At 37.3% G+C, this 15927-nt stretch overlaps 2 protein-coding genes across 2 annotated transcripts; one reads left to right on the plus strand and one right to left on the minus strand.

Moving 5' to 3' along the window:
* The first annotated feature begins 1255 nt into the window (after nt 1–1255).
* On the plus strand, nt 1256–4270 carry LOC132180925 (cytochrome P450 724B1). Its single transcript, XM_059593922.2, has 9 exons — nt 1256–1483; nt 1570–1894; nt 1988–2140; nt 2340–2579; nt 2665–2751; nt 2874–2952; nt 3079–3185; nt 3645–3766; nt 3927–4270. The coding sequence occupies exons 1-9, from the start codon at nt 1275–1277 to the stop codon at nt 4018–4020; spliced, it is 1416 nt and encodes a 471-aa protein (XP_059449905.2). The 5' UTR covers nt 1256–1274; the 3' UTR covers nt 4021–4270.
* Nucleotides 4271–4419: 149 nt separating this feature from the next.
* AIR3 (Subtilisin-like serine endopeptidase family protein) lies at nt 4420–12287 on the minus strand. Its single transcript, XM_059593921.2, has 11 exons — nt 12113–12287; nt 11871–11980; nt 11696–11793; nt 11452–11616; nt 9810–9918; nt 6227–6761; nt 6045–6142; nt 5701–5946; nt 5460–5574; nt 5151–5364; nt 4420–5066 (listed from the first exon to the last, which is right to left on the minus strand). The coding sequence occupies exons 1-11, from the start codon at nt 12188–12190 to the stop codon at nt 4522–4524; spliced, it is 2313 nt and encodes a 770-aa protein (XP_059449904.2). The 5' UTR covers nt 12191–12287; the 3' UTR covers nt 4420–4521.
* Nucleotides 12288–15927: the final 3640 nt, after the last annotated feature.

The raw sequence follows: 15927 nt of genomic DNA on the forward strand, positions 1-15927 counted from the left end.
TTTTGTCCCTTATGAATACTCGAAAAACGAAAATAAATGTATTTGTCTTTTTATGAATGGTCCATCACCCCAATAATGGTTGTTAATTTAATTACTGTTTTTTCACTACACACTCTAACAAGTTTTCTATTTTATAGGTTACTTCATTTTAAATATTATTTATCATTTTTTATTATAGTTTTTTTGCTAACACTCAATCAAAGAGAAAATAAACACACACACATATATATATATATATATATATATAAACAAAAAAGTTCACCAAAGCAATAAAAAGGTCAAACGAAATGAAAATCTCTTAAAAAAAAAAAAAAACAATTAGACCTATTAATTTCCAAGAGAATGCTTCCTAGTGGCAAAGGCTTCGAGGATAAAAAAAGGTGCTGAGAATGAAAGAGAAGAGAGAAGAAGAGAAAGCGGGAGAGAAAGAGGTGAAGAAGAAAAAATATTTTGGATGCTGAGAATGGTGTTTCGTTGGAGCCTTGGAGATAAGCAAGAAAGAAAGAAAAAGAGAGAGAAAGAAGAGTAAAATAAGAAAATGAAACCTTCGAAATGATATTATGTTACTTAGAGTTATTACAGTAAACTTTCGAATACTAAAGTTAACTTAAAATGCTATTTTTACATTGATTATTATTACAAAAAAATATGATATAATAACTAAATTCAACTAAAAAGTTAACTTACAATGACATAATAACTATTAGATCTTCACCCGAATGCCCAAAATTTGAGTGTGTGAGGGTAGTGCAATTTTTATTTTTTTTTGGTAACCCTTCACATAAATTTAAGCTCATAAGAGTAAAAATTTTATTTTATTAAAGAAAAATGTTATTTTTTTATTTCTTATTTATTTCTATTCATATTTTTTTTTCAAATTTATTATTGAATTTATAGTTCCAAGAAAATTACTACAAATTCCTAGTTTCACCATAATGAATGGTAATGAAAATACAACTTATTACACAATCTCTCTTCCTTGTCTGCAGGTACACCTAGTAGTAGCAGCTACAATAGGCCTTAGATTGTAGATTAGCTAGCTGGGTCTATACATTTCCCATGTCCTCTGATAAAGTTGTCTTTCACTGACTGTAATTATCTGTCGTAAAGCCTCCTTACTTTCCTTCTTGTTGGTGTTGATAAACAAAAAAATAGTATTTTGCTTCTCTGGGCGTCTTTATAATAAGGTTGAGTTATCTCTCTCCCTCTCTCTCTCTCTCTCTCTATATATATATATATGGCTAGGTAGCCGAGGCTGATATTAACCTCCTTCCATGGCCGGAGGTATTTGGCTTGTCCTTATAGTTGGTACGTTCGGATTTGTGTTGGGTCTGATTTTGAACCATTTGTTGCCATTGCTGTTGAGGCTTGGTCCTGTCCCAAGAGGGAGTTTTGGTTGGCCAATACTGGGTGAAACCCTTTCTTTCTTGAAGCCTCATCCTTCTAATTCTCTGGGGGGCTTTCTTAAAGACCATTGTTCTAGGTGAGCAAGCTCTGCATTTGTTTTAATTACAGGCTGAAAGGGTCGACGTACAGAAAAATAAAAAATAAGAAGGCAGTATTTTTCAGGTATGGCAAAGTGTTCAAATCGCATTTGTTCCTGTCTCCCACGGTGGTGTCGTGTGACGAGGAGCTCAACTATTTCATACTTCAGAATGAAGGGAAGCTGTTTGAGTGCAGTTATCCGAAACCCATCCATGGCATTCTCGGCAAGGCCTCCATGCTGGTTGCTGTGGGTGACACTCACAAGAGGCTTAGAACTGTGGCGCTCTCCCTCATCACCATTACCAAATCCAAGCCTGAGTTCCTCAATGACATTGAGACCACAGCCATCCGTATACTCCATTCATGGAAAGATAAATCACAAGTCATCTTTTGCCAGGAGGCCAGAAAGGTATAAGCTTGTTCAACTATTTGGAACAAGAATTCCAGACAATTAAAGTTATTTTCTCTTTTTGACTCTTTTTTTTGGTTGCACATCATGCAGTTCACATTCAATGTAATAGTAAAGCAGGTGTTAGGTTTAACCCCAGATGAGCCACAAACAAGCAGAATTCTTGAAGATTTTCTCACTTTCATGAGAGGGCTCATATCCTTACCTCTCTATATTCCTGGAACTCCATATGCAAGAGCCGTTCAGGTCCTGCAGCTAGCTAATTAATTCTTGATTCCATTTGTTCTAGATCTTCACTATGCCAAAAGGAAGAAGATAAGAAAAGAAAAGTTTATAGATAGCTTTGTTTTATACAAAACAAGCATATATAAGCTTCTTTTGTTTTGTTGCGAAAAGAAGGGCATGTGACTCATGACTTTTTATATTGACCGATGTCTCTTTACAGGCTAGAAGTCGGATATCCTCTACAGTTAAAGCAATTATAGAGGAAAGGAACAGAAATTCTGGGAATTCTACAAGGAGTGATTTTCTTGAGATACTTGTGCGTGTTAACAACTTAACTGAGGAGGAAAAAGTGAGCTTCGTTTTGGATTCCCTTTTGGGTGGCTATGAAACCACCTCTCTCTTACTGGCCATGGTGGTTCATTTTCTAGCTCTCTCACCTCCTGCATTTCAACAGCTAAAGGTAACCATTTCCCTTTGAGTTGAGATTGTGAATATGGGTATATATAACTTCTTGTTGACCTCAATTGTTCCTGTTAAATATATAGGTAGAGCATCAAAAAATAAGAAGCATGAAGCAGAAGGGGGAGAATTTGAACTGGGAAGATTACCAAAGGATGGAATTTACTCAAAATGTAACTATTTTTATGTCGTGTTACTCTTTTTTCTGATATGCCTCTTTAAGGTGTCAGACGATAATTAAGATTTCTTTCTCTTCGATCTTCACATGCATATATACTTAATTGTTTTTATCAAGGTCATCAATGAAGCTCTCCGATATGGGAACATTGTAAAATTTGTGCACCGAAAGGCTCTCAAAGATGTGAAATTTAAAGGTAATATACATATGTATGAAATGTATAGATACTACTTTACCCACAATAATCATGCTTTTCATGAGCTTTTTCTAGTGTCAAATACTTTTATGATCTGTACTGAAAAAAAGGTCCTCTTGTTTACAGATTATCTAATTCCATCTGGTTGGAAGGTCATACCTTTATTTAGTGCAGTTCATTTGGACCCAACTCTTCATGCAAATGCTTTCCAATTCGACCCTTGGAGGTGGGAGGTAATTACATCAACCCTCAAACCCAGTAGGCAGTAGCAATTTCTCTAACCTCCGCAAGCAGTTTTTTGTTTAAACTTAAGATAAAAGTTGGGCTAAAATTGAGTTTAAGTTATGTCTTTTATCATTTTCCAAGAATAAATGGGCGTTAAGGACTTTTTAGGAGTCTAGGTAGCGGTGGTCTGGATACCATACACAAGACGCCTTTCGATTGCTTGTGCTTCCACCCATCTAGCCTTAGCTGGGTTTAGTCAATCCGTAAGACTCATCAAAAATGGCCCATTGGGCTTAACTTTGGACAGGAAAGGCCCGTTTTCTGAGGGTTATTCTTGGGTACACCACAATTAAACCAAGACATGCGCCAAAATATTTCATGTGAAATTTTAGGATAGCTTTTGTGGTTTATATTGTTGGTACTTGTACAAGAAAATTTGTGGAAATAATTCTCTCATAAAATCTCAGAGCCAAGATCAAATGCGCAAGAATTTTACTCCCTTTGGTGGAGGCTCTAGATGCTGTCCCGGTTCCGAACTTGCTAAAGTTGAGATTGCCTTCTTTCTCCACCACCTTGTACTAAGTTTCAGGTAATCACTTTGGTTGTAATAATAATAGTTCAAGAAAAAATAGAAATAAATTTATATATAATTATCTCCTCTTAGTTGATTTGGTATTTTGTAATTAAGCTTTTATAGTCTATAATACGTACATTTGTGCTAAATGTGGAGGTTTTGCTTGAACTTGTAGGTGGAAATCAAGAGACGATGATCTACCCATAGCATATCCATATGTAGAATTTCAAAGAGGAATGGTATTATATCTGGACCATTGTTCCATATGAGCCCCTACTTCTCTTTATGCTTTCTTCTTTAAGTTGATTAGGTGAAGGCTGAGTGGAGTTCCTTCCACATCCATATCTCAACCCCACTCCTCTTTCTCCCCGTGGTTGAAATTCAACTCTCTTATGGGAGGCCTTTCATTCCACTTGTTCTTTTCACCTCTGTTCTAGGGAGAGACATGATTGAAGCAACATATAATATTTCTGTGGTATATGCATCTATCGTAAAATTTTCAGTGATGAGAATCAAAGAGGTCTTCTTTGAAACTTCCATATGTTACTGTTGTGTTATTTTCAGATCGAGAATGTCATTAATTACAAATATGTTGTCTAAGAAAAAGAAAGAAAAGAACTCCACAAGATATAATATGGGAAACAAGAAAGTGAATTGAATGGTCAAAAGATCATGAGATTTTTTTTTCCCCTTCTTTTCCAAACATTATTTATGTAAGCAATATCCTTGAGGGACAAATATTGAAATTATGTAGAACTAGCACGAATACATCAGTTTCTATAGGCTGCCTTCACCACAATCGGACTCCCCACATGGTGCTTTTCATCTGACCATATCAACTTTCCAAACACATAGTCCTCAGCGGCATTGGCTTCTTTAACCTTCAGGGTAACATTGAAGCTTTTCTCTTCACCAACCTTGTTAAATTTCAAGCTCTTGGGCTTGACAAGAACCGAAATTCCACTTGGTTCGTGGACACGAGCTGTATAAGTTCCTGGGGAACCTACATTCTTTAAGGTTCGGGTCACTGTGATGGAATCTGCTAGCATAGGGACTGTGATTGAAGGGTAGTTGAAGTTGATGAGACTGATAGGGTTGGGGCAACTATAGGGGCTATCTGAGAACATTGACACTTGTGTTTCATTGTATCCCAGAGCACATATGAAGTTAAGGTAATCATTAACTGTCAAGTCATAAACCAGCCCTGGATCCATGGCACCGTTTGGGTGAACGTGTCCTGCTCCATAACTGAATGGTGTTGCCTTAGAGTAAGAAGCATTAAGCAGTGGCTCCCTGCTGTTATCCTGCGTTTTAGCTGTAAAAATTGGAGAAAAGCAAGATCAAGAAAGAATATTGGAAGAATTAAAAACACAATGCAAGCACTAGTCTTACTCCTCACCCGTTGTCATGATTGCCGACATAATAGCTGCAGGACTCCAAGTAGGATGGAGGGTTTTAAGGAGACCGGCAATGCCAGAAACATGAGGGCATGACATTGAAGTGCCTGATACCGAATTGAATTGAAGTCGGCGCTTGTCAAATTTTTGGTTTGTTGGACCTTGTGCCTCAGTATAGGCTGCTATGACACTAACTCCTGGTCCAGTGATATCAGGCTGAACATACGTACAGCAGTTACTATAGAATACATAATCCACACATATGACCCAAGTAATAAAAAAGACATATATAGTATTGGTGTAGAGGAAACCTTAAGGATCTCAGGCGTTATGGGATTTGGTCCCTTCGATGAGAAAGCTGCCATGAAAGGTGCCGGCTTCGTGCTCAAAAGTGTCGTTGCACGCGTAATGTAAGCTTTTGGATACCTGTCAAAAATGGAAATTTCTGTTTAAAATTATGCTCGACCAATTCTATGCATAGAAAATACGCTCCATGCAGCTACCCTTCAGCTAAATATCATAACATTGTTAGTGGTGTACGTGTCATCTTACTTGGTTGAATTGGTGTAAGTGAAGACAGTGACGCCATTGGTGAAATTGATGTGGGAAGCAGGGAGGACATGTGCATCAGCAATAATCTCGTTCCCAGTAAGCTCAGTGTTGGCAAGAACCATCCCCACAGCTCCTGCCAATAGAGCTTGCTCACCCTTGTCGACTCTTGCATTTTGACCACGAAGACACACCAAGATCTTTCCCCTCACCTTTCTGGGATCAATAGTTCCATTCTTACAAAGCAGACTGCATAACCAAGAGCGAGCTTCATTAAACACATTGCACATAATTTACATGATTGTGTTAAACAAAATTAATAAAATAATGAGGCTATACATCCTTACGCATCTGCAGCTGAAACGTTTGCTGCTTTGGCATCTGCAGCGCTAATAAGTGGGTAGAACTTGTTGCTTGGCAAGGCTGTAGGTGACAGGCTTTGTCCCTTCATATCAAAGCCAAAAAACTTAAATATTGTATATAAGAAAGGAAAATGAAACTTGTAGCAATAGTACTAAAATGTAATTACCTCCAAGCGCATCTTGTTCCCAAGGACAACATAACTGCGGAAGTCCCTGTCCATGGTGCTGGCTCCCACAGTGATCTGCCATGGCGCAACATTGGAGACAGTAGCAGGGGTAGGTCCAGAATTCCCAGCTGAGCAAACCACCACAATGCCATGCTTAACAGCATGGAAGGAGCCAAGGGCTACGCTGTCATTGAAGAAGGGAGTAGGCTGCCCTCCCAGCGACACAGACAGAACATCAACGCCATCATGGATGGCCATGTCAAAGGCCGCTACTATATCTGCATCAAAGCATTCATTCCCACCCACCGGAGGCCAGCACACCTTGTAAGCTGCCACCCGGGCTTTCGGCGATCCGCCCTTTGCCGTTCCATTGCCCAGGCCGAACACACTGGCCCCCGCTACAAAATTGCCACCGGCTGTTGATAATGTGTGAGAGCCGTGGCCTTCATTATCGCGTGGTGTGTTGAAGGTGGAGTTTAGTGGACCAACCACCGTAGCATAGCCTTTGTTGAAGTATCTTGCTCCAATTAGCTTTCTTTGTTGCACCAATTTGGCACAAAGAATTGCCATATGAGATTAAAAATAATAATAATAATTATTATTTAATTGATATTTTAACATGTAGAATATTTTAATTAAAATTTGAACTCATGAGGATGATTTTATACTATTTTAAATTACCGGTTATTTTAAAGGCTTAACCAGATAGAAACAAGATTAATAGCTTTCTTAAGCCTTGTATAAAATAGAACTCAACCAAAGTTCTTGGACAATATGGCTACCCTCTTCTATTAAACTTATTGGAGTTCCATAAAACCCGATGTGCTTAGCTCCATATGGGATTTCTGAGGAGTGGCAATTTGTGTTCGTGTGTTAGGTTCGGGTTGTGTCGAGCTATATGTATAAGATTATATAAGTAATGTGATCTATTTAGTTAAACAAGTCAAACTTCTCAATCCTAACCCTTTAATTTCGTGTTGGATTTGTATCAGGTTCACAAGTCGTGTAAAAAATTTATAACTTAGGATTTCTTTAATAAAGGAATCTCCTCGATGAACAAAACCACACTTTCATTTCCCTAGTTCTTAAGCAGCTGGGTCATTCCTTGATTCATCACTACTGCCCATAAGCCTTTGTAATATTATTTACAAGATCATCACCAAGATTTTGGCTAATAGATTGAAGCTCATCCACCCCAAGCTGATTGCTCCTTAAAAAAAAAAAAAAATGAAGGAAGTCAACAAGGTTCCTGTTTCTAAATTGGAATGGAACTTCTCACCAACCAAAGCAATATGTGCCATGTGGGTGGCCCAGCTAAAGTCAAAGTAACTGAGTAGAGGGGACTTCTTGTCCTCCCACACCCATTCAAATAGCTTCTGGATTTGGAAAGGCATCATGAAGATTAAAACCCTGATTGACTTCGAGGCCTGCTGCCAAATTCACCATAACTTTTCCATCCTCATCTAGTCCTCCCATTGGATTGCCTTTATCCCCTCTTTCAAACCTAATCCCTAATATGATCAATTTTAGATCTCATCTCCCCTACCAACTTCTGGAATGCTCCTGTCATCTCCTCACTCTTTGATGAGCTGAATTACTAAAGGGAGAATGAACACTGCTTCTGCTCCTCAAATCATAAAAAATCGTTAAAAGTTAATGGATACTTAGTTGGAGGAGCCGAAAAATGTAGGTATTTTGAAAAAGTTGATAACTCAAATAGAAATATGTGATTTTTTTTTTTTAATTAAAATAAAGAGTTTTTTTTTTTTTTTTTAAAAGAAAAAGAATAAATTTAGAAAGCCTAATAAAAATGCTCTTAGCAGTAGATTCTTAATAATCCTTCCCCAGACAAATCCCCTTGGACAGTGGGAACTGGGAAGGATCCCCTCCTTAGTTGTTCTTCTCTGTATTATATATTTATATATATATAAAGAACTTAACTAATGCATTAGATTAAAGAAGAGATGTAGCACAGCTTGAATGTTGGGTGTTTGTTTTGGGTATAAAATGTCAGCTCCAATAGAATTTGAATCTGTCTAGTAAAAAAATATTTAGAAAACCTGTGTCCTGTTGAAAATTTGGACCCAATTCGGACAATGATGGATTCTCAAGCTAGATGTACAAGAAGTTACCGATATGAAATTCAGACACACACACACACGTGACACACAGATATATATATATATATATATATATATATATATATATATATATATACATATATCTCTGTGTGTCACGTGTGTGTGTGTCTGAATTTCATATCGGTAACTTCTTGTCTTGATTTTGACTACAACAGTAGAGATAGAAAGATTGTATGGCTTAGAAAAAATAAATTAATTTAAGATATGATCACATGGATGGTTCACCAATCACCATGTAGTGTAAACGACAACTAATTTTAGATTCCTTTTTTAGCTGTTTTCCTTCTTCTTCTTGTAAACGACAACAAAGCACTTGCACACTAGAAAGGTAGTGGGATCTTATAGAATATTAAACGAACCCAATTTACGATGTGACGACAGCTGCTGCACTGAACTCCTCAACCAAATACATACAGAGTCTCAAATGACGGACGGCCATCTTCCGCAATTCATTGCAGTCAATTCGGACGCAATTGGGGGAGGATTTCACGTGGGTTTTACTTCACATATGACCTTACACATTTTATGGTGATTTTACAGATTTAATGGTCACCCAAGTAAGTACTTAAAAAGTTGTATGAAAGACGGATAGAAAAAAAGACGTTTTAGACTTTGTTCTCATTAAAACCATCAATCATGCATGGTCAATAAATTAGAGACAATTCCGATTTCACAAATCATGTGGTATGGTTCCATTAAACTTACCATAGGGGTCGGGTTGGGTGCAATTTCAACAACAAATTACAGCCCATCATTCCCATTCCACAAATCACGTGGTATGGTTCCATTAAACTTAAGTAGGAGTTGGGTTGGCTGCAATTTAAACAACAAATTACAGCCCATCATTCCCATTCCACAAATCATGTGGTATGGCTCCATTAAAACTTAGGTAGGGGTCGGGTTTGGCTGCAATTCAAACAACAAATTACAGCTCATCATTCCCATTCCACAAATCATGTGGTATGGCTCCATTAAAACTTAGGTAGGGGTCGGGTTTGGCTACAATTCAAACAACAAATTACAGCCCATCATTCCCATTCCACAAATAAAGTGGCAACCTTAGGAGAAAATTCCAAATGAATATGATTTTTATGGATACCGGTGGTGAGTGAGTCCCCACAATCAAAAGGAGATTTGAGTAGAGCATTCACCTTTCTCTCCTAAAAAGGTTTCATATGGTCAACTTTGTTGAATAGAACCTTCATGTTGAGTGATCATGGGCTACATTTTTCAATATATAAAACCAAAAAAAGAGAAGAAAAAGAAAGGTTGTGTTGCTCTGGCCCCTAGGCCGTAGGGATTCCCTTGACACACAGTAGCGATAAGCAGATGATCTTTAGAGAGTGAACCACAATAAACTAAATTAACCTTCTATTAATATCTGCTTGTGGGTATTAATAGATTGCAAAGAAAAGAAAAAGAGAAAAAGTAAAAAAGAGTACCTGTTGCAATGGAAGGCAGAATCAGTGTCATTTTGGCAGATTCCTTTCCACTTTGATGGAATCGGTCCCAAGAGTTGATCAGAAAAGCTCTTGGATTCGGGCCACACGCCTAGCATCAACAATACGTGAGAGGCTGAAGCAAACTCCAAGATTTGGGCAGAGACAATGAACTTAAAAAAAAAAAAAAAAAAAGTATATTCTCATTTCCACGTTATCTGGATTGTCTATAAAATGCTGCAGCATGATTCTGTTCCGTTTGTTCCTTCTGCCAAACCTAACAGGAATCATCTCCAATGGATGCTTTAAACCCTACACTTGTCTAAAGTTTGGATAATAAAAATCCAAAACAAAGTGAATCCATATAGAAGTGTTAGGAAGACAAACAAATGAAGCAAAAAAAAAAAAAAAAAATTTAAAGAGATGTGGCAAAAGTTTTTAAATTAAAAAAAAAATACAATTTCCTCTCCCTTGTCTTCCACTCACAATCTGCCACACCCGTTTAAAATTTTTTTTGAATTCATTTATTTAGCTCCTTAACACTTCCCGAATCCATAATCTCAACATTTTCCCATTTCTAGGCAACCACTCTCATAGAGCTTCTCTACTTAGGGTAATGATATAATGCACGCCGGGCGTGCTCTATATCATTACCCCTCTACTTAATTTCTTATTTATTTTTAATCACTTGTCACTGTTTCCTCGAAGCCTCTTCCCTTTTTTAGCTTTTCATTTGTTCACCTTTTTTTTTTTTTTTTTTTTTTTAAGCCGATAAAAATTGATAAATTTAATCTGTATTTTAACTATAGTGAGTAATATTCAATATCTTAGGGTTTTTTGTTTTTTTTTTTTTTTTTGGCGAAACTTAAATAATTGGACTGTTTTCACTATTGGGAAGTGTGAAAATTTCTCAATTTTTATTGGTTGGTTGTTGATATTGAGGTTTATTGGACTTTGGGTGTCAGACAAGAAAATAATTTTTTTTTTAAAAAAAAGTTAATATTTAAAGAAAATAGATAAGATAATAAAAAATTGTTGAAGTCATTATTAAAAAAGTTGTAACTAAAATATATAATTGTAGAATTAGAGATGCTCTTAATGAATTAGGATTATAAATTCGGAGTGCCACTAAGGATATTATACATCTTACTATAACTTTCCTTCCAATATTAACTTGAGAATCCATAATTAATAAAATAATTAAACATGACTTGTCAATTTAATAATTAATATATAGCTCTTAATCATTTTACTAATTAATAATAAACTATCAAACCAAACTTATAAAAAAATTGTAAAGCCCAGACATTTCCCATGGTGGTCTAATGGCCAAACACAACTAAGCGTTCAAAAGACCCTCAATTTTTTTATGAATATTTTTAATACGTGAACATGGAGTGGTCTATAAAGGATGCTCCATAATTATAATGAAAAATCAAATATTATATTATTACCTTAAAAACCTTCTCTTTTGTCCAAAAACATCAATTTCATGACAATTAAAGTCCAAATTCAAATTTATATAGATAAGATCTATCTATTAAGCAAGTTGAACAAATTAAATAAAGATGATGTGGACTGGAGAATGAACCAAAATGAGAATTCAAAGTTGAAGAAGAAGAAGAAGAAATTAAACAGTACTCGCCTGTGTCAAGGTTTGCAATAATTGAATCTTCCCCATATCTTGCCTTGTCCCAAATTGAGTTTTTAGCAATCACCCCATCATGCTCAAGTCCCAGGAAGTCCCATGAACGAGTTGTGTGTAATTTTCTTCCCTTGTTGAGGAAAATGGACACCACTTTCGGATGCTCTGCATTTGCAATATAGTTTTTTTTTATATATATATATATATATATATATAGAGAGAGAGAGAGAGAGAGATTTCTCACTAGCAATCTGAGCTGCTACTTGATCGTCAAATCTTGCAGCAAAGCCATTGATGTGCCTAGTGTATGAGTAAAATATGGATTCTTTGGCCATAGCATGACTGCATGAAAAAAGAAGATAAAAACACCCACCTGCATCAAATTATGTAAGGCAAGATCGAAATGAAAGTATGCGTACCTTCCCAAGAAGGATCCAAGAAACTCATAGTGAGACTCGGTTGCCCGATTGAAATCAATGGAAGAGGGTTCTGGGCCATGTGAATGAGCTCCCAAGTATACCACATAGGACTACAAGAAGGGATTATATATATAGTGAAATCATGAACATATTAACCCCAACTACATGGAAAAGTAGTATTTCTTTTTTCTTTTTAATTGATCTATTGGAAGAAAGAAGGTGTAATTAAATAAAATGCTTACCTTTTTGTAGGCAAAGGTAGATCTGGCGTGCAGTAGAAGAAATGACAGGAGGTAAAGGGCAGGACTTGACAGTCTCATTGCCTATTTCTTTTGGTAATACAAATACTCCTACTGCGCTTTACACCTGGCCTGTTTTCTGCCCCTGGCTTCTTCAATTCAATGGAACAGAAAGAAAGTTGCCACTTCTTTGGGGTTGAGCTTTATAATAATAAGGGGGGAGGGGAATTGAAGAAGTTGGTAATATCACATGGCCCCATAATTTATTAATAGATATAAAGAAATTGAAAATGTAGCATTTTAGTGGACCCAGATAGAAAATATAGAATTAAATTTGAATTATATGAAGGTTGCTATCACTATCAGTATATATAGAAAGAGGAGGAGGAGGAGCCCAGCAACAGCAATTAGCCAGCGGCGAAGGATAACATGAGCAGGAAGCGCATGCAAAACATTGGATACGACAACATCAGTCGCCGTTGCTGGGGCCACTCTACCGCATAATTACCTTTCTTTTCAAGCATCTTTCATTCTTTCTCCAGGCAGCAGCTTCCTCTTGGAATGGGGAATATACTAAATAGTGGGTTTTTTTTTGTTTTTTTTGACATGCTAAATAGTGGGTTTTTGATAAGACAAGCAAAGTGATTTGGAGAAAAAGAAAAAAAAGGCCCATGGGCCATGGTTTTGTGGGTGAAGCTGGACTGGGCCTTTCTCAGCCTGCTCTGGTTTAGGTCACAAAGCCCAACTCTTATTGGAATTGGGAACCGGGCGATACAACATACACATACATGGACCTATATAGTATATATGGTGATGACTGCGACTGGTGGGTGGTAGCCTTTCTTTCCACCGCGACAAAGGGCCCAACTTTATTGACTTTTGAGTACCAATGCTTGACGTTTTGATACTTTTAATCTCTTTCAAAAGCATTCGACCTGCTGCTACTCGCCACTGTAATCTGTCGTGCCATTAATGAATGTGTCACACTGCGCTGTAACCCATACTTAGAACCGCCTCTTCAATCTTTCATGATCATGATATCATTGATATCAGTGAGGAGCATGCATGTTTGGCTGAGGCCTTTCAGTTTTGATTTTGAGCAACTTTCAAGGACCCAAGGCAAGAAACTCGTAGGCCGTAGCTAGTGAGAGTCGATTGCTCTATCGATTTAAATCAATGGAGGCTCAAATAATGAAATCATGAACATATGGAAAAGTAGTAATAAATAAATAATGCTTACGGCCTTTTTGTTGGCAAAGGTGGATCGATCTCTGCATGCAGTACTAGAGAGAATACAAGAAATGACAAGATCGAGTAATTAAAGGATTAATTGGTTTGACACTCTCATTGCCTTTTTCTTTTACATCTTGCACGATATATCGAAAGATATAAATTAACAACTAAAAAATGAACTTTCTTGAAAGCTACGAGCCATGATTCTCATAGCCTCAACTTCATGCCTCTTCTTAATTTAGAAAATTTTGTTTGTATTTTGTAAAGCGTCCATTTATGTAAACATATATTATCACATCGATATGCCACTTCAACTTCCCAAATCACTACTTGTATATATATAATAATTTGAAATTCTTCAATATATAAGCCATGCATATATGTTTAAGGGTTTGAGTATTCAAACGTTGTGGCTCTGATATCATGTCAATTTGGGTTTTGTTCTAAATGCCCTCCTTGTGAGAGTTGCTCACTTTATATAGAAATTGTCAGGCTAATTACAAGGCTGAAAATCAGCCATTACATCGGACTATGCAAGGTAAGAATAAACACCTATCAATTATATGTCTATATACAATATACTCTGCTATATAGAGGTAGACTAAATAAGTAGAATATATGCTGCCTTAATAGACTAGGCCAGCACAAATCCAGCTGTTAATTCTGATAGATGATGGATGTGAAGAATGGGTTTTTACATGGTGATCTGAAGGAAGAAATATTTATGTCTCCTCCTCCTGGCTTGTTTCCTTCCTCTTCTGTTGAGGTTTATCACTTAAAGCGGACTCTGTATGGTCTAAAGCAAGCACCGCAGGCATGGTTTGAGAAGTTTCGCACTACTCTACTAGATTTCACTTTTACTCAAAGCCAGTATGACTCCTTTCTCTTCTTTCGCAAGACTGCCCTTGGGATCGTTATACTTCTTATGTATGTCGATGATATTGTGATGACTAGATCTAATCTCCAGTTAATTGAGCAACTTAAACAGCGCCTCAAATCTTTGTTTCATATGAAAGATCTTGGTCCACTGCAGTATTTTCTTGGACTTGAGGTTCAACATTGTACGAATGGCACGCTGTTACATCAACGTAAGTACACCCAAGAACTTCTTTCTCTAGCAGGCCTTCAAGACGGTAATTCGGTTCTTACACCTATGGAGGTCAATTTGAAGCTGCATCAGGCGGGTGGTGATCGCTTATCTGATCCTTCGATGTATCGGCAGTTGGTGGACAGTTTGAATTATTTGACCATTACTTGACCTGATATCTCGTTTGCTGTTCAGCAGGTCAGTCAATTTATGCAACATCCATGCCAAACACATTTGGCCGCTGTCCATCGTCTTCTTCGATATCTCAAAGGGACATTTGGTTGTAGCTTGTTTTTTCCCTCAGGGAATTCTTTACAGTTGGAAGGTTTTAGTGATGCCGACTGGGCTGGTTGTGCGGATACTCATCGTTCTGTTACGGGTTGGTGTATGTTTCTTGGTGATGCCCTCATTTCTTGGAAGAGTAAAAAGCAGGCTCATGTCTCGAAGTCATCCACCGAGTCTGAATATCAAGCTATGTCATCTACCTGTTCTGAAATTGTATGGCTTCGAGGGTTGTTAGGCGAACTTAGTGTTCCACAACTTACTCCTACTCCTCTTCATGCTGATAATACCAGTGCTATTCAAATTGCTGCCAATCCAGTTTTTCATGAGCGCACCAAACATATTGAAGTGGCTTGTCATTCCATTCGTGAAGCCTTTGCTCGCCAGGAGATTACTCTTGCACACATTTCCATTGAACACCAAACTGCTTATGTCTTCACCAAGGCTTTCTCTCGTCCTCGCCGTCAGTTCTTGATTGACAAATTGATGCTTCTCGATCGCCCAACATCAATTTGAGGGGGGATGTTAGCAGAATAAACATTTGGATATGTGCTGGCCTAGTCTATTAGGGCAGCATATATTCTACCTTATTTAGTCTAGCTATATATAGAAGAGTATATTGTATATAGACATATAATTGATAGGTGTTTATTCTTACCTTGCATAGTCCGATGTAATGGCTGATTTTCAGCCTTGTAATTGGCCCGACGGTTTCTATATAAAGTGAGCAACTCCCACAAGGAGGGCATCCAAAACAAAACCCAAATTGACAATATATACTTACGGTTATAGTGAAACATGGGAAAAATGTGTTGATCAACGGAACATTTTTGAAGCCTGTATCACTAGTTCGGTTACAGTGTGATCTTCATCGTCAGTTTCTAATGATACATCCTCTACACATTATGTTGCAAATGTGTTATATACATGCATATTTGGTAGAAAGATATGCACAATGTGTGATTATCAAACAATTACTAACTGTTAAAATGATCAACATGGAAGATGATCGTGTTATTAAAACAAACAAAACCAAAAAGTATATAGCGTTACCTAGTCGACTCCCAACTGAGGATCTCACCCTCACACAGCTTGGGGACTCAGTGTTTGATATAGCCTTACGTTGAGTCAACCCGGAGCTCGCCTGCACCTAAGACTCAAGCATACGAAAATGGGACTCATATCCCTCCCGTTGTGCAACCATCTATGCAGCCAT

This window comes from Corylus avellana, chromosome 5, assembly GCF_965113065.1.
Source record: "Corylus avellana chromosome 5, dhCorAvel1.hap1.2, whole genome shotgun sequence".
NCBI classification, from domain to species: Eukaryota; Viridiplantae; Streptophyta; class Magnoliopsida; order Fagales; family Betulaceae; genus Corylus; species Corylus avellana.

What these genes read in the sequence shown, in the direction of transcription:
- LOC132180925 (XM_059593922.2), top strand. Translation starts at nt 1,275, where the DNA reads ATGGCCGGAGGTATTTGGCTTGTCCTTATAGTTGGTACGTTCGGATTT. An exon ending in CATATGCAAGAGCCGTTCAG is followed by an intron (nt 2,141 to 2,339) that starts GTCCTGCAGCTA and finishes GTCTCTTTACAG; the next exon opens with GCTAGAAGTCGGATATCCTC. An exon ending in CTGCATTTCAACAGCTAAAG is followed by an intron (nt 2,580 to 2,664) that starts GTAACCATTTCC and finishes TTAAATATATAG; the next exon opens with GTAGAGCATCAAAAAATAAG.
- AIR3 (XM_059593921.2), bottom strand. Translation starts at nt 12,190, where the DNA reads ATGAGACTGTCAAGTCCTGCCCTTTACCTCCTGTCATTTCTTCTACTG. An exon ending in TATTGCAAACCTTGACACAG is followed by an intron (nt 9,919 to 11,451) that starts GCGAGTACTGTT and finishes TGTTGATGCTAG; the next exon opens with GCGTGTGGCCCGAATCCAAG. An exon ending in GTCGGCAATCATGACAACGG is followed by an intron (nt 5,067 to 5,150) that starts GTGAGGAGTAAG and finishes CAATTTTTACAG; the next exon opens with CTAAAACGCAGGATAACAGC.